General features: G+C 33.0%; 1 protein-coding gene across 2 annotated transcripts; it reads right to left on the bottom strand.

The window, feature by feature from the left end:
• Nucleotides 1-3,126: 3,126 nt before the first annotated feature.
• LOC142330507 (uncharacterized) lies at nt 3,127-11,978 on the bottom strand. 2 transcript variants are annotated; one of them, XM_075375818.1, is made up of 2 exons: nt 11,876-11,978; nt 3,127-4,661 (listed from the first exon to the last, which is right to left on the bottom strand). In XM_075375818.1, exon 2 carries the CDS (start codon nt 4,645-4,647, stop codon nt 3,514-3,516), a length of 1,134 nt encoding a protein of 377 aa, XP_075231933.1. In that variant the 5' UTR covers nt 4,648-4,661; nt 11,876-11,978; the 3' UTR covers nt 3,127-3,513. The 2 variants fall into 2 exon arrangements, with proteins under 2 accessions (XP_075231933.1, XP_075231932.1); XM_075375817.1 differs by lacking the exon at nt 11,876-11,978 and adding an exon at nt 11,463-11,580.
• Between the last annotated feature and the right edge of the window lie 7,127 nt (nt 11,979-19,105).

Below are 19,105 nucleotides of genomic sequence, written 5' to 3'. Positions count from 1 at the left end.
CATTATCTGGCAGACTGAATTCATAAGAAAAGCTTTTAATCTTTTTATGTTCTTATTTTATCAGGGATTGAGTATTAAATGGAAAATTAAAAAAATTTAGATAAAAAAAAAAGAAAGCATACCTACTTAAAATGAGAAAATACTGGGTAGTAAGGAAAAGAAACAACATGAAAAGAAATTGTAATTGTAAGCTCATCTGTGGTCATATGAGACTAGAACAAATTCAAATATAAAATATACTAAAACAAATAAACAGGTTAAACAGTATTATATTACAATTACTTTCCACAACAGGGAAGTCATGTTTTTTTTTTTTTTGTTCGAGTTTGTTCTTAGTATAAAAAGATTTAAGTTCAACAGATTGTGAGGAAATACTGAGTGGAGCTGAAATTTTTTTTATCAAAACATTTCAATTAGGCATTTTAATTCAAATAAATGTCGTTGTTTTAAATAGTTATTAACATCCAATATTATAAGTTTAATAGTTATTGTAGTTTAATAGTTTATAGTTTAATAGTTATTACAGTCATTAATCAGGACAGTTCAAATATATAAATCTTTAAATTTTGAATTGTCAACACAAAAATTAAGAAAACTAATAAATTATTAAACTATATAAAAGCACAATTTAATTTTTTTGATAAGCCGTAGGAAATTTAAAAGAATTGAAATTATTCATCTTTTTTCTTATATGTATAGAATATACATATATAGTGTACTGAGTGTACTGCATTACCATTTTTATTAATCTGTACACAATATTGTGAGTGTTTTCAAAACCTAGCATAATGCTAATTAAATAAATACTACTAATTAAATAATTTAAATTTAGTTGTTAATGTCATAGTAATATAAATAATATCAATACTACTAGTTTATAATGTAATTGTTCTAATCTTTATAATCTTTATTTTAATTTATTGTTAATAGCATTAATAGCATTTTAAATTAATTTAAAAGTAATATTACTTTGAAAACAGTAAACAGTAATTGTTCTAATCTTTATGATCTTTATTTTAAATTATTGTTAATAGCATTAAAATTAATTAATTTAAAAGTAATATTACTTTGAAAACAGTAAATGAAAATGGTTGTTAAAATGTTTATCATAAAAATATGTATGTTAATTAAAAAAGAGAGTAATTAAATGAATGAAATGTTAAAGGTAAAGAATTGAATTATAAAGTTATTTAATTAAAAACATAAAAATTTTGATTGACAAAAGGAGAAACTTATACTGAAAAATCTACATAGTACAGTAGTAAATTATTAAGACTCGACTTGGTCCAGATCCTAGAAATTCAGTTTAAGCTAGAATTTATTTGCAGTTATAGTCACAGTATTATTTACAATTATAGGATTTGTAGTTTATCTTGTTCGGTTTGTTTTTTGAGTATTTTTACAAAATTTACAGTAAAATTTATAATTGTTAATTCTCACTTCAGATATGCATGTCAAATTCACAAGTCATAATTAACTCCTACAATTCCACAGTGTGGTTCAGCTGTAAATATAAAATTATAGTCTCCATGCACACTATCTGGTTGTAAGAGAAACTTATTTAATTCTCTTTATTTTCATATCTTAGAGAAATAGGATTGCAGTTTATAATTTTAAATAGGTTTTTAAAAATATATTGGTGATTATTTATATAAAAAATTAATCTTAGTAGTATACCATAATATTGAATAAAAACCCTGTTATTATTATAACCAGTCATTTCATGCATTTTAAGTCTGAAATTTTATGGGCTCATTTTATATATTTATTTGCATCATCCAATCATCCAAAATAAAAAATAAACGATTTATCATAACCACAAAATTATTTGGTTTATACATTATTAATTTTTTAATTAATTAAAATTATTTATAGTAATACTTTTGGTTCATATTACAAGAAAATCAAGTGGTAAGTTACAAAATAGCCACTTAAAGTTTCTTTGGACATTACCAATATAAAATTATTAAAGATGGTAACATTTTTAGCTCAATTCCATATCTGTTAAGGATTATCCATCAATGATTGTTTTCAAGGGTTTTGTTATACCCTCTTCCTTCAGTAAAAACAATGATCAAGAGCAGGTTGTAGTATGCTGCAGATAGTGTTACTGTTGTTATTCAGGAAAATTTTAATACAGAAGGCTCTCTTATTCTTTCAAATCTTTCTTGATACAGCATACTTGTAATGTAGCACATTATGTAACAATGGCATCTACTGGTTGTTAATACATCTTTTATCTGAAGAAGGGGATAAAATGATTTCTGAAAACTTTATGTTAAATAATTTTCATAAAAAAAAAAACATGATCTCAAACTTGTTTTGTTATGAAAAATACAAGTTACTGATTTGCATTCATTGTACACATGAAATCGTGTTATCCCCTCATTGTTATTGTGTGACTGGATTAAATAAATAACAGATTTAATTTATGTAATTTTTTTTGAGATGATTATTCACCATATAAGCTTCAAATCTTGTGCATGGTAATATGAACTGGAAATTTTGTACTGTATGAAAAATGCCATGACTGAACAGGGTACAAACCGGGAAACTCCAGATGAAATGCTGAGATGCTACCACTCCACCATCGATATTGGCAAATTAAATAAGTATAAGTTTGAGTTCGACAAATCTGATCTAGATTAATCATACTTCAGCAAAGTTCATTGTTCAGCAAAGTTGCAGAACATTTATAGAGAATTCCATAGAGAACCTCTGAGTTGGATTGACAGTGTCAGCCTTTCATCTGGTAGGTCCTGGGTTCGAATCCCGGGTCAGGCACAATATTTTTCATACGCTACAACATTTTCATTCCATATTTCAGTGCACAAGCGTCAAAATTATGTGATGAATTAATAAAAAAATAAAAAGATAATATTAGACAATCCATTAATCAATCTGGCGTGTTATTACACATGTAAAGCACACCTGCTTTAAATGATAATAATTAAAATGGATTAATAATATTGTTAACATTTACTAGGGTATTTTTTTTTACATCTATGTTCATAATTTTATCTTCCAAAATTGTTATTAGAAATTTCAATAAACAAATTTGGATTAGTTTGCAAAAACTAAAAGTCTAACTTAAGTTTTTACTGTTGCAATAACATGTTTTATGGTTATGCCATGTTATAAAATTCAAATCGTGCTATTTTTTTTTTTTAAATGAAATTGACAGTGATAATGATAGGAGAAAATTAAATGGTAAAGTAAAATAAAAAACGAATTAAATTTGTACTTGACTGAATTGAAAATGAAGATTGCTTGTATCAGGTGTAGACTTTTTCAGATAATAGACTTTTATCTAAATTATTTACTTATTATTTTTAGTCACGTGATAGCTTTTTTAAAATTTTTCCTGGTTCTATAATAGAGCTGGTATAATTTTTTTTTATTGTGCTTTCTTATTCATAGTTGTTATTTATTCTGTTATTAATTCTTCCACCTTGTTTTTTATTGCCATTATTGATTTATTTCCTTTACTCACATTTTTCATTCTTGGAATGGTTAATTGTATTCAAACTGCTTTCTTGTTGCTCTTCTTCGAATGCGCCTTTTAGATTGAGTTCTCTGTAATTTGTTTCTGCTGTATTTTCTAGATCTCAACGTAGTATTTCTATTTGATGAATTTCTTCTGTATGTTCTACGGCTACGTACATTTATTTTTTTAGAAATAACAATCATTTTTTTAGCGGTAGTTACTACATGAAGGTTCTTTGAACATCTTCCATTTTTTTTAATTGTTTTTGCTTTTGCACCATTATATCTGCAGGTTACTTTTAAGTACCTATTTTCAAATCTTTTATTGAAGTAAGATTTGTCATTTTTAATGAAGGCTTTTTTTGATTCATTCAGGTTTACATGATTGTTATATTTTTGTTTTAGGTTAGTTAAATCTTCAACAACATTCCTGCTTGCATTTGAATGACTGTTTTTAAATGAATGGATTTTTTCTTTTGTTAAGTTTAAACAAATGCTGGAGTTGTTAATATCATTTCTCTGATTTTTTCTTGTTGAAAATGTATTATTTAGCAGTTTTTCTTTACCGATTTCATCATCATAAGCGCTGAATTTGCTCTCCTTCAACTCTTTCCAGTTAACAGTGTTATTTATATAATGTTCTATTTCAAAAGTTATTCTCTGTAAGAGCTTTTGGTGTTGAATTTTAATTCTTTTCTCATAACTTTTTCTTTTTTTTCTTAATTTCTGTAAATTTACTGTATTTCTCTTTTTTTTATATTTGTTTTTAATTTTTTCTGGGAAGGTATCAAAGATTATCTGTTCTTTACTTGTTAATTTTCCATGGTAACTTAAATTGTACGTCATATCATCATGCAGATAAACTGATAATGGTAGAGTTATTGATGGATCATGTTTTAAGGCATATTCAAAATCATATATTTTTTCCAATTCAGGATTTCTATTACTACTACGTGTTTCATCTTTAAAAAAGAAATCATTACTTTGCCAAAGTAATGTTTTTGATTGTTTATTTTCTCCATTTTCTTCACTGTGAGAACTGCTTTCCTTTTTATTATTATCTGTGTAATCTTTGCTAAAATTTTCATCTAATTGTTCAATTTTATGTTCACAAATTGTTGACCTTATCTTCATGTCAGTAATTAAAGGTTGTATTGCCATCGAAGTAAATCCATCTGTATAAGCAATTACATAATCTAAATTATAGTATTTAAATAAAATATGTATACAAGTACATTATACATACACACACACACACACATACATACATACATACATACATATATATATATATATATATATATATATATATATATATACATACACACACAGAGTATTCCAGGACTTCAGGTACTGATTCAGGACACCAAAATGAGCAAAAATGTTCATGTTGATATAAGTCCTATTTTACTTTGCTTTCCTTCTGGATACCATTTTGTAATTTTCAACAAAAAAATTATGTTTAAGATGAGTAAACCTACTTTAATTAAATACAGCAAATCAAAGACTAGTGTCTTGTTCTACAAAATAAAAAGTTTTATAAACATTACCTTCAAAAATTTCAAAATGGCAGCCATCTTAATTTTTTAATCTTCAATACCTTTGTAATTATTTGTTTGATCAAATTTTTACTTTCCAAAATTTATTAAGCATTTTATTTTGAACAAAATGACATCTTATTTGTAAACATTTGACAAACAATCGAGTTATTGCAGACAATTAACCTGACAGTATGCTTGCGCACCTTACTGCACAAGCTGATCATATTTATTAATTTTCTATTATTATTTATTATTAATAATTTTTTCTATTAGTTGCTATACTTTTTTTAAGAAAAATTACTAAAAAAAGTCACTCTCTTCTGTAATAAAATCACATTTTATTGATAATTACACTTCGAACTGAGATTTTTAAAGTTCAATTTGAATTTAATATTTTTAAAAGTACTTGATATTAAAATTTAATTGAATTTTGTCAGTAAATAACTAAAATTAATTCACATTTTATTAAAACACTCTCAATTGTTTATTTTTCTTTTATTTGCCAATTTAAAAAAAAAAAAAACATTCTTTAATTTCAAATTTAAATAAAAACTATATACAACACAAAAATATACATAATTTTATCTTTGAAATAATAAGCAGACAAAAAAAATTAAAAATAAACAATAATATTGAATCTTAAATGTGACATTACACTGAGACATCATTTGATGTTTCATGGCTCATTTTGGTGTCATGAATCAATACCTGAAGTTGAGGAATAAGTTGAAAACTCTGTGTGCATATATATATATATATATATATATATACACACACACACACACACACATGTTTGAAAATTGAGCAACAAATTAATAAGCAGTTAAATATAAATTTCAGAATCTTAGCTACATCCTGCAAAGGAGATCTCTTAAATTTAAATAATATATTATGCTGAAAATGTTAATAAAGTACTGTACCATTTGATTTAATTATATGATATATTCCTTTTTTGTAAAGAAATGTGTGGTACTAATTTTCTGGAAACATTTTATCAAAAAATTCAATAAATAGTTTAATTACAATTAATAAATGAAGTTTTCTTTTTTAATGTTGTGGAGAAAGTATATTGAAGTTGGAATGTTTTATTCTGATACTAATGGATATTTTATATCAATTATGAGTTACATAAATTCTTACCTATGTAAAATAAAAAGTCTTTTAAACACTCACTTAAATTATTACAAGTGTGGAATGAAAAAAGGTTGTTATTTATGGGCAGTTTTTTGAGAACATCAAATTTAAACAACTAACAAAAAAGAATATATAAAAACTTTAAATTTATGGTTTCTTTAGGTTTGCTCAAATTATTATAATTTTTCTAATTGTAGGGCAAGTTTACAAGAGACAATTATATTTTGGTTTACGAATTGCTGTATAGAATGGTTCAGCTGTAAACTGTTGTTTATAAAAACAGTATTTTTTTTTTAGAAACTTGACTACTGCTATAAGGTTCGTTATTACTGTAATTTAATTGTCTAAAAATACTCTCAGTTGTTGCACTTAATAAAAAGGTATTATCTATACACTGTACTTTAAAATAGTGTATTAAAATTAAATTTTATAATTAACTAAAAAAATCTGATGTGGACACCATATGATTTCCTTTGTATCCCTATTAAATTACATATATACATTTTTTTAAATGAAACGTACATAAAATTTTATTTCATTAGTAACTTCTGATATTTTTTCACATTATTTTTTTTTATTATTGTATTACTGAATTATCGTAATTTTCTTTTTAGTCAAAGGTTAATAATAATTATTAAATCAATATACTCATATTTACGAGTAAATTAAAAAAAAAAGGGAGAGATGAAATCTGATTTGAATCGATGTGTCTTATCCTTGTAAGATTGAAATAGTTCATTAATTAAAATTTCATTTGGCTATAACTCTGAAAACAATGAAAATAAGTATTTTTATGATATCATTGAAAAGCTCTCAATGAGGGCTTAATACTGCAATTAAGAAAAAGTCCAAAATCCAATTTTTTGGATTTTGGGTTTTTTGGACAGTAGGTTTAGTCAATTGCAATCAAAAGGGGAGGTGCACAACTAGATGTTACAACAGTCCTAAATACAAAATTTCAATATCCTACGGCTAATCGTTTTTAACTTATGTGAGATACACACATACATATGTATATACAGACGTCACACTGAAACTAGTCTAAATGGATTCAGGGATGATCAAAATAGATATTTCCATTGAAATTTTTTGTGATCACAATACTTCCTTTACTTCATACAAGGAAGTAAAAAGTGTGAAAATAAACACTGTATAGTGAATTTGTAGAAAAAATAATAAGTAAATAAAATAAATCTATACTACTTTGTTTATAAGTTTCAGTAAATAAATTTTAGTTATTCATAAGAATGAACATACTTTTCTTTTAATTTACAGTTGTTCATAACATTATACAATTACTTCATTATTTAATAATGTCTCAGTCAATGAATTCATTATAACCAGTAAAGGTTCAGGGAAGATAATCTTGACTTAATCTTTTATTTATGAAGATTGCTTTTTTAAAGTTATTTCTATCATCAGTTTCATTGATTTATACTACTGATTTTTAAAATCATGTGTGTCATTAATTACAAAATATAATTGATTGCATTAAATATCCATATTCTCTTTTCCAAAATTATGCATTTAAGAAAAATTTCTGGTTTTGAATTGCAGTCAAGTTAGCAAGTTTAATATGCTAAAAGTTCATTTCTAATTCATAATTTGGCATTAGCCTGTTGATATTGTTTATATCTAAATAAATAATTAAAAACAGATAGTGAAAGATATTGACAAAGCAAATTTGGCTGTTTTAAATAATTGTATTTTGATTTTGAGATGGGGTCGATTAAGGACTATAAGTGAAATGTTAGACCATCACTAATTGACGAAGATAAACTGCAAGACACTGCATGCTATGCAGCATGGTCCCAAAAAGTCCTTGCAGAAGTTGGCCCAGTAAAAAAAGATCAGTGTTGCAGCTACACACAAGGCAGATTCTAAGGATCTTAGTCTCATCCCATGTAAAGTGAAAATGGTTCAGAAGTTACTGGCCACAGACTAGAAAGTCAAAACTGCAAATGGTTTCAACAATTTCTAGCAGACAATTCTGGCATTATTTTGAATGGTTTTTTTTAGACTGATAAGGCACGGTTCTATTATCAGGGTATGTGCAAGTACAGAATTCGTGTTTATGATCTGCCAACAACTTGCATGCTGTATATGTGAGTTCTCTACATGACCAGAATATTGAAATGTAGAAGAATAATTGGCCCAATCTTCTTCGCACAAACAATTAAATTCAGACTATTATTATAAAATCATTCACCAGTTCATGGGCGAACTAACACGAAAATAATAATGCTTGAATTCAACAAGATGACACAACCACCATACTGCCATGCAGTTTATGAAGTTACTGCAAGAAGTTTTCAGACACTGAATCATTTCTAAGGGCTTTATAGCTACAAGTAAGAATTTTTATAGATATAAAAATTAGTATCTGATAATAATAAAGGAAGGCATTATTGATCTGTTTATTAAGTATTGGTGTAAAATTCCAGTCTTCTGATTTATAACCTATTTTTTTATTAACCACATTTGCATCTGGAAAGATTCTTTTGCAGGCCAGAAAAATGATTTATTACACAGGGAGGTAAAAATTAAAAAAACGAATGAAAAATGTTTTAAACTAATAAAAAAATAAATGCATCACAGTGTGAACTTATAACCCTACGGGTGAGTGAGGATAGATTTTATCATACGAGTAGTTTTATATTTTGTGATTGTCATTACACTATAAGCATCCCCCTCTATGAATCATGAGACCCTGCCAATGGTGAGGGGGCTTGAGTACTCAGTGATACAGAGTAGCTGGACTGAAGGTCCAACCACATTGGAGTGGTATCTGTTGAGAGCCAGACTATGGAATTATTCCTAAAAGGCAGCAGCTCCTTCAGTAGCTGTTACTAGTGTAGGTCAGGAAGACTTGAATGGCCATATTAACATCACTTAATGCTTTGAGTACTGTGCAGCTGAAAGCAGTGTAAAACCACAGCTGCATTTTTTTAAAAGAAAATGTAGCTCTGCATTTTTTCATGTAACAAAGATGAAGGGGCCTTCCTTGGTAAACTAGTCCCCTGTTCAGATCTTTGGCTGGGGACTGCTAAGGAAGTGGTCACTAAAAAATTAAAAAATAACATTCTAAGAGTTAGAGCGTGGAATGTTCGAAATCTAAAAGGTTGGTAGGTTAGAAAATTTAAACAAGGAAATGGGTAGATTAAATGTAAGTAGGAGTTAGCTTGGTTCGGTGGGAAGAGGAAAACGGCTTTTAGTCGGGTGATTTTAAAATCATTAACTCAGCATTAAATAAAGGGCAGGCAGGAGTAGGTTTCATAATGAACAAGATGAAAGCGAAGAGAATATGCTTTTTTATCTCAAAAAGCATAGTGATAGAATCATTGTAATGAGGATTAAATCAAAACCTTAGCTGACGATTGTTAACGTCTATATGCCTACAAGTGCCCATGATGATGATGATGAGGTAGTGTGTATATGAAGAAACTGACAAAGCAATTAAACACATAAAAGGGGATTAAAATTTAATAACAGTGGAAGATTGGAATGTAAGCATCAGAAAAAGCAAAGAAGGAAATATTGTGGATGAATACGGACTGGGCAAATGAAATCAAAGAGGAGACCGACTTGAGTTTTTTAACAAAGTATAATTTAGTAATTGCCAACACCTAGTTTAAAAATCATAATAGAAGAATATGCACATGGAAAAAGCCGGGTGTCACTGCAAGGTATCAGATAGATTATACCATGGTTAAGCAAACATTTAAAAATCAACTCGTCAACTGCAAAGCACATTCAGGAGCAGACATTGATAGCAACCATAAGTTAGTGATAATGAAATATAGATTGGGATATAAGAACCTGAAGGAAAAGTGCCAGGTGAATTGGTGGAATTTAATGAAGCTTGAGAAAGAGGAGGTAAAGAAGATTTTTGAGGAAGATATCACAAGAGGTCTGAGTAAAAAAGATAAGGTAGAAAATGTAGAATGGGAGAATGTTAAAAAGGAAATTCTTAAATTAGTTGAAGTGAACATAGGTAGAACAAAGAGAACTGGTAGAAAACCTTTATATCAGAGGATATATTGCAGCTAATGGATTAGCATAGAAAGTGTAAGAATGCTAATGATGAAGAAGGTAAAAGGACTATAGACAATTAAGAAATATTATAAACAGGAAGTGAAAATTAGCAAAAGAAGAGTGAATTAAAGAAAAGTGTTCAGAAGTGGACAGAGAAATGATCATTGGTAAATAGACAGAGCATACAGGAAGGTTAAGAAGAATTTTGTGGTACACAAGTTAAAATCTAATAATGTGTTAAATAAAGATGGTACATCTATGTATAATACAAAAGAAAAGTTTGATAGGTGGGTGGAGAATATACTGAAGATTTATATGGAGGAAATTAATTAGAAACTCTTCTTTCGCCAGTTTGCACTCCTTTTTATAGCATTTCTTAATTGCCGATAGTTCCAAAAAAGTGTAAAGAGAAAAAATGTAAGGAAATGAGTTGGAAGTTCATCAATGTAAATGGTGGAATTTTCAAACATTTATTGTAAACTATTACTGCATAAACCACAGAGAGTATTTTTTATAAAATAAATTAAAGATATTTTAATTTTTCAAAGGTCTAAATTTATTACTAATATCTAAATTTAAAAATGTGATTTTTGAGAGATTGATTTTGTTTTCAGGTTGGAATTCCTTTCTCATTCACCCACGCATACCTTATTTTATACTTATTTATGCATTTTTTTTTTAGAATAAATCATGAAAAGACTTTTACTACCATGCAGGTTTTTAAATTAAAAATTTGGGGTATTTACCACTATATTCATAATTGTTGTATTATATGTAGTTAATTATATAATATAAAACTTATAAGAACTGGTACCAAATAAAGAACACTAATTCCAGTGGAGTTCTTCATATAATGAATGGATATGATAACACATGGATCAGTAATATATATAAAAAATATAATACCACCTACTTCAATAACATAAACATTACTACACTAAAACCCATAGATGAAAATGAAAACAATATTTAGATAAATTACTCCTATACAAATAAAATTATAGAAAACCTAATTAATGCTTATAATGATAAAAGAAATATAAACCTGATAATCGTGTAATAAAATATTTACAATATTATAATAATATAGCAAAAAATACATAAGATTCTTCTGGTATTTATAAAATAAAATGCAATAATTGTGAAAAAATATATACTGGAAAAACAAATTGGACTTTTTTGACAGATTTAATGAACACTTCAAGTCATTTAAAAATTAAAAAATACGTTTTTCAAATGTAGCAGGCCATTTAATAATTAACAAACCTTACTAATTTGGAAAATAATTTAGAAATTGAATAAGTCTGTCTTCTGGATTTGGATACTTTTTTCGCAAGACGTTGAATTCGCTTTTTATGATAGGGATAAAATTTGTTTTGTTAATCGTCCTCCAAACCATTTAATGCGAAACTCCGATCCGCTAATAGAGACATCGTGTACAAACGCCTGGACTGCGCTTAAGTGTATCGATAATTTCAATAGTTATAGCGTCGTTTGGGCAGATCGTAGCTAGTACGAATACTATAGCTAGTGAACCTGTTTCCCGAAGATTACATAAAGTCACGCTAATTGTTTTGCGATATGGAATCCTGTGATTTTGAAAAGATATTTCATTCTACGCCAGCAGCTGTAGCATTACAATTACACGTACCTAAAATGAGTACCTTATCAGTGTATACCTCTGTTGTAAATAACTACGGCATTACTTCAATGGCAAACTGATAACGTCAAACTAAAATTCACAGAAAGCCTTCGCTAACGACAGCAGAGTTCACAGTACCCGATATACTTACAGAACGATTAAAACACTAATATAGTATTGTACATTGTTGATCAGCTGTTGTTATTTTATTGCCAACTTTGAAAAATCGTTTTTCCAATAATTTATTGTACTTCTGTCATTAATAAAAAAATTATTATCCAAGTAATTTTTATTTTTGTTTTACAAGTGTGAATTTCTATATTTTTTAAATTTTTTAACAATAAATTTTGTTTTTATAAATTTTTCACATCACTAACAAAGAATTTGGTTTTTGTTTACATTAAATACTTTTGTGACAAATGTGGTAATATACTCTTTCTAAATAAATTTCAAACTTTTCTAAGTTTTCTTTGTTTTATTAAACTTATTTTCACCATTTTGCTCAGAATGAAATTTTCTACAAATTTTGTTTAAAATTTTTGTGTTTATTATCCATTTAATAATGTTATTGTATATCAAATATAAAAAACAAGTTTTTTACCCCAGTTTATGTGTTTTCACATCAAATTTCTCAAAAACTAAGGCAAATACGGTTATGGGACTTATTTTATTAGATTTTCCAAATAAAAAACATAAGAAATCACTAATTCTGCCCTTAAAATAACATCGTAAAATTTTCAGTACGAACTCATTTCTCCGGGATGGCTGAAATACGACCGAAATCTTTCACTAGCCGTAACTCGCTAACGAAAAATTTTAGGACATAAGTTTAAATGTATTTTTCCATTATTTCACAAGCAGATTAGGTTATGAAAGTGCCGGGAGAACTATAGATACACACTATATAATAAAGATTTCATGAAACTTTTCTGAATTTAAGAATTCTTTGTAAATTTGAACACAGTGAAAATCTTAAATCAGTTTCTTACCTAATATATGTCATAAATTATAGACTGCTGTATTTAATTTTTTATTGTTCAGTGTACCGATTTTTCTTAAAGAATGTAGACCACATGCCACAATATCAAATAAGTTATTAACATATTTATTCCATGATAAATATTTGTTAGTAGTTAATATCAAAATTTCAGAAAATATAGGCGACATTAACGTTGTAATTAGCTGTAGAATAATCATCTGTTCAACTGTACTTTATACTGTATATATTTTTTTTAACCTCCGGGTCCACCGTAAGATATTGCTTCAGAGAATGAGATGAATGATTTGTAGCGTGTATGAAAATGTCATGTCTGACCGGAATTCGAATCCGGGACCTCCAGATGAAAGACCGAAACGCTACCACTCGCGCCACGGAGGTCGACCAACAAATTTATCTGTTGTAATTTTAATGTTTCACGTAAAACAAGTATGCGTTAGCCAGCCTCCGTGGCGCGAGTGGTAGCATCTCTGCCTTTCATTTGGAGGTCCCAGAATCGAATCTCGGACAGGCTTGGCATTTACACATGACACAAAAATATTCATTCATCTCATCCTCTGAAGTAATACCTAACGGTGGTCTCGGAGGTAAAAAAAAAGAAAAAAACGTATGTGTTAGTCGAGTTAGGAACTCATACGGGTGTGGTTGTGTTGATTTTTAGCTCTGCGAGTATTACTCGTTTCATTGGTTTTACGGGATTATTTGCTGATACGGACATTCGGCTATAGTGGTTTGTGATTTCTGGATTTGTCTAAATACTTTCGATTACTGGGTTACGGATTTACTTGCTTTTTCTACGATCTTTTCCACCTTGTGGTGAAGTCGTGGTGTAGCAGTATTTTAAGTGCTAGAGTGTGCATTAATGTGTACTATTTAATTACTAGTAGAGTATTAACTTGATTTAAATTAGTTTTGGACAGACAATTAAGTAATTTGAGTTTTTAATTATTTCTGGTTAAATTAAAGCTAGTAATAATTGTTGGTTATAAGCATGTAATTAAAGTGGGTGACTTCACCCCTGCCAGCTGTTGCTCAGCTTCGCGGTATTTAGTTCGGTTAGGCGGGAATCGGCTAACAATTTTAGGTTAGCCTACTTTAATTGGCGGGAATGATACTCTTCCCACGGTTATTAACAGCTGTGTATTCTCCCAGATAACATTTATCAGGGTTTGTTTACAGTTTGGACTTTTTAATTATTTTAAGATTTCTGTTTAGTTGAACTTGAAGATTTTTCAAAGCCCTGTCATTAGACGCGGGTTGAAGCGTACATCTCTAAACGAGCTAAATTTTTTCTGTCCGGCCCACTGTAACGGAAGAAACCCCGGGAAAAGCTACGGAGGCCGCCTCGGAGCCATGGTCTTCGAAACAGCATCGTATGAAGGTATCTTCTATACAGGCCAGGGCTGAATTTGCGTCGCTTGAAGTCCAGGTTGAGGACCTCCCTCCTAGACTTGCTACAGATAGTAGGAGGAGAGCCAAGAGGCTAAAAGCCAAGACAGTCCCCTACTGAGGACGAGTAGACCCCTAGAGAGATGGAGGATCTGATTCGGAGGTTTGAGCGGTTAGCGAAAGAGCTTCGAAAGAACATAGATAAAAACGTTAAAATAAATATTAAAGATCTAGAGGCCGAAATCAGTATTGCTGTGAGAAATTTGAGGAGGGTGGCTAATGTATTCTAGGTTACCACTGGTAACAAATAAATATCGGAGGTGGCCAAATAGACGATGGTCGCCACAGGCTGAACCATCAGTGGTACGCTGGTCAACGGTATGTCCTCGACTTAGATTGTTTTTGTCAAAAAGAACTGGCCAAAGAAGACATTCAGGAACACTCTTATTGGGATTCCACACAGGAGCGAGAGTGCAGTCAAAACTTTAGCGATTATTGATATACACGAGCTTAAGGAGGGTAAAGTGCTTAATACCATTGTTGTGGGCACCCTCAGGTTGTATAACTATTGAACAAGCCTGGCTTTAAGGCTGGAACAGTGTTGGCGGCATTTGAGGCTAGATTGATTAGTGACGCGGTTGGCGATGATGCGTTGATTACTAACAGATACCATGTGGCATTCGTTGATTTGGACAACGGCGCCGACTTGGCGAAATCCTTGGTCAATGGTTTCGAGAAAGCAAGAGTCAATAGTGGAGGCGCTTTGGACCATTTCAAACGGAGATTTATGGGCGTAATACGGCCACATACGTCCGAAAAATTCTTGAGTACGAGGGGAGGATAACCGAGCGCCGGTATCATATTATCGCACCAAAACGTGGATTTCCTGTTGCATGGCGCAGTGCTGAGCCTAATGAAAATAAACATAAGACTGAAATGCTAATAGTCAAGTCAACAGCTTCGTATGCGGACTTGCTAAAGTCGGCCAGGACAGGGGCTACCGTCCTGGAGAAAACTGAAATCTTGTCCATTCGCAAGACCAGGGATAAGGTGAAGATTAAGGTTAAGGTGGAAAAGGAAGCTTCGGGAGCCTTTAGACAGGCTATATCTTTTGTAATAAAGAGTGGGAATGTCCACATGAAGATTAAGACTGTCGTTCTCCGGATTGGGATCTGGAGAATAACATACAGGCTCCCGATATCCTAGGGTCTTGCTTTTTTTTTGCCGGAGGAGGATCAAACAGTCGTCATCTCGTTAATGAAGGTCGTTCGAGTTAATATGAACCATTCGTCTTCGGCGCATGACATGCTGACCAATACGCCTCGGATAAGGGCGCAGATATTCGCTTGTCTCCGAGCCGTACTCTCCTTGTGCCCGGCCGGGCTGGATTTACTCTGAGGATAGCAGAGCAGCGCTTTAGCCTTGTACACCACTCCAAGTACGGGATGTCCATCGGGGCATCGGCTTTGCTCGGGCGTTGGGTGGCGGGGTGTATCTACGAGGGTTATTTTTTTTTCACGGTCCGATCGGTCACGAAATTAAAACCACAGTGAAAATAAAAAAAAATTTATTTGTAACAAGTACTTACATAGTTACACTATTTCTCTAAATAGTCGCCACTCCGATTTAGACATTTGTCGTAGCGTGGTACCAACTTTCCAATACCCTCGTCATAAACGGAGCCACCCGTGATTTCAGCCATGTTTCTACGCTGGTCTGCAGCTCGATGTCTGTGCCAAAATGTTGTCCTCCTAGCCAGCGTTTCATGTGAGCAAAGAGGTGAAAATCGGATGGAGCCAAGTCCGGGCTGTATGGCGGATGATCAAACACTTCCCAACAAAAGCACTGCAGGAGCTTCTTTGTTACAGCTGCAGTGTGCGGCCGAGCATTGTCATAGAGAAAGACAATGCCTGATGACAACATTCCTCTCCGCTTATTCTGAATTGCCCTTCGTAGTCGTTGAAGAGTCACGCAGTAAGAGGCTGCAGTGATGGTCGTGCCACGTTCCATGAATTCCACCAAGAGCACTCCATTCGGTCCCAGAACACAGTAGCCATATACTTTCTGTTGGAGAAGGTTCGCTTGAACATCTTTGGTTTACTGGGAGAATGAGAATGCATCCACTGTTTGAATTGTTCTTTTGTTTCTTCAGTTTCGAAATGGACCCATGTCTCGTCCCCTGTGACAATTTTGTTCAAAAATCTTCTTCATTGTGGTAGCGCTGGAGAAACGTTAGGAAGGCGTCAATTCTGATTGTTTTGTGATGGTCGGATAGCATCTTAGGAACCAATCTCGCACACAGTTTGGGGTACTGAAGTCTCTCACTCACAATGGTGTAGAGAGCTGACCTTAAAATTTCTGGAAACGAATCACTCAATACAGAAATTGTGAACCGACGATTTTCTCGAATTGCCTCATCCACTCGTCAACGAGATCATCAGTTGACACTCGCTTCCTTCCCTGACCGCCAGCATCATGAACATCTGTACGTCCTCCTTTAAAGTTCCTACACCATTGTCGCACTTTGCTGTCACTCATTGAAGTTTCACCGTACACATTACTTATTCGTTGATGAATTTCAGCTGCATTACACCCCTCAGCCTGAAGAAATCGAATTACCGCATGCACTTCACACTTGGCGGGAGATGCTATTGTTGTAGACATGTTTACGAGCTAGCTGCGTGTTCAGAACTAAACGGAGTGACGCGGCGTGATTGAAGGCCATACTAGAGACCTTTAGTCTTTACCTTTGCGCAACACATATGCGCAAAGGTTCATCCGATTTTTGCGCGGGTTTTTATTTCGCGACTGATCGGACCTTGAAAAAATAACCCTCGTATATGCCTGCTACCTCTCACCCAACACCACCAGCCTTGACAAATATAAGAAAAATCTGATGTGGTGATCTCCCGGGATTTTGCTGGTCGACGACCTGCCCGGAAACTTCAACGACTGGTCGACTGTCTGGGGGTCGGTCGTGACGGATGTCGAGGTAGTGTTCTGACTGATATCGCTGCCATACACGATCTAGTGTGCTTGAACACTGGTGGAGTTTACACTTTTGGAAGAGACACTAGCGGATAATTTATGGATGTGATCTTCGCTACCCCGGATTTGTCTTGCCAGATTCGTGGATAGAGGGTCTGGGAGGGCTACACCACCAGGCTAATGTCATGATGCTCGCTGGTGGTGAGGCTGGAGGTGCTGTGCGGACTTCAGTGCAAGGCTGGGGCAAGGTCTAGACCCACTGGCTTTCGCCGGAGCCCTGGAACTACGAGGCGTTGGAGAGATCCCCTCTGCAAAGGAGAAGGCCGCTCACCTTGTGGACTGATTTCAAGAAGTCCTTCCAGACTACTCCTCAAAAGATACTGTGGAAGGGCCACCCACCGGTATATTGGTGGATGCCTGAAATCGCCAAGAAGAGAAAGGCATGTCATTGCTTTTGGAGACTGGCGTCACGGGGGTATTACTTCCCTTTGAAAGAGCTCTACACTGCCCGGTACAGAAAAGGTAGGAAACAGCTAAATCTACTTATTCGAAACTCGAAAAGGGCGTGCTGGCGGCGGCTATTTGCTGAGGTAGACTTTAACCTTGGGGGAGGCCATATAAGTTTATAGTTAAAATAGTAGTAGTTAAAAGTCTAGAACGCTCACTACCGGAGATGCAACTGAGGTCATACACATTATAGAAGGCTTCTATAATGCTTCTATAATTCGTCTACCATGGCCATGGACGTTTGGCAAAGCTTTTTGAACGGATGATACAGCAGAGACTGGTTAGAGCCGTGGAAGAGAAGGGTGGACTGTTCCCAAACCAATATGGTTTTCGTGGGGTAAGTCCTTCCTTGACGCTATCTGTGCAACGGCTGAACGAATTATCCGAGGTGGCCCGAATAGAATGTCTGGTAAAATGTGTGTGCTAGTCATATTTGATGTGAAAAACGCTTTTTATTGCATCACCCACTTGGCAATTAGGCAGTCATTGATGATACTAGATCTTCCGGTATAATCCGTTATAATCTCGTAAGGATTATATCGTCCTACTTCACGTACGCAGTCTGTTTTGACAGGTTGGGGATAGTGAAATGGTGCGTGCTGTCGATAGAGGATTCCCGCAGAGTCGGTCCTTGGACCTACCATTTGGAACACGGCCTATGATGAGGTTTTACGTCTACCGCTTCCCCGAAATGTCAGTCTCGTCGGCTATGCTGACGAGCTTGCTTTGGTTGTGGAGGTGGGCTCCAAGAAAGAGGTTGCGGATCTCAGTCGCAGTGGCTATTGCACAATAAATGATTGGGCGTAGTGTAGGGCTGCGGATAGCCTCAGATAAAACTGAAGTAGTTGTAATTTCGACAACAAGAACGAGACCCACTCTGATACTAACCTTGGAGGGCCAAAGAATTGCTTTGAAATCTGCAATAATGTACCTGGGAGTTTGGATAGACGCCCGGCTACGGTTCGGTGTTCATGCACGTGAGGCTAATGAAAAGGCGGACAACTGAAGCTGGTGGCGTACTATTACCTAGTCACCATGGTCCTAGATTGCGTTAGGAGGAAAGTACTAGTAGAAGTGGTTTACTCCATACTTTTTATATGGCCCAGAGGTAAAGGGTGGAGTCACTAGATGCGCTATATATAGGGGCGTGCTATAGGCGATGCATAGGAGATGCTGCCTCCGATGGTGTCTGCGTACCGTAGTTCATGCAAATATGTATTAGGGATTTTTCTGGACATATCCGGGATATTTAATAACTTATGGTGACCCTCTGCCCTGTTTCAGATGCAGAAGCGTAAACGTACACGAAATGATTAGAAGTGCTGTCAAGTTATTTCAGCCGTCGGACTGTTTCCCTGTGTGATGGCGGCTCGGAAGTTCGTAAGA

Source organism: Lycorma delicatula, chromosome 9 (assembly GCF_047948215.1).
Source record: "Lycorma delicatula isolate Av1 chromosome 9, ASM4794821v1, whole genome shotgun sequence".
Taxonomy (NCBI): Eukaryota; Metazoa; Arthropoda; class Insecta; order Hemiptera; family Fulgoridae; genus Lycorma; species Lycorma delicatula.
The sequence above is the reverse complement of the archived record's forward strand: the minus strand, read 5'-3'. Positions and strand labels throughout refer to the sequence as shown.

Excerpts from the sequence above, each read along its gene's own strand:
- LOC142330507 (XM_075375818.1), bottom strand. The coding sequence starts at position 4,647 with ATGGCAATACAACCTTTAATTACTGACATGAAGATAAGGTCAACAATT.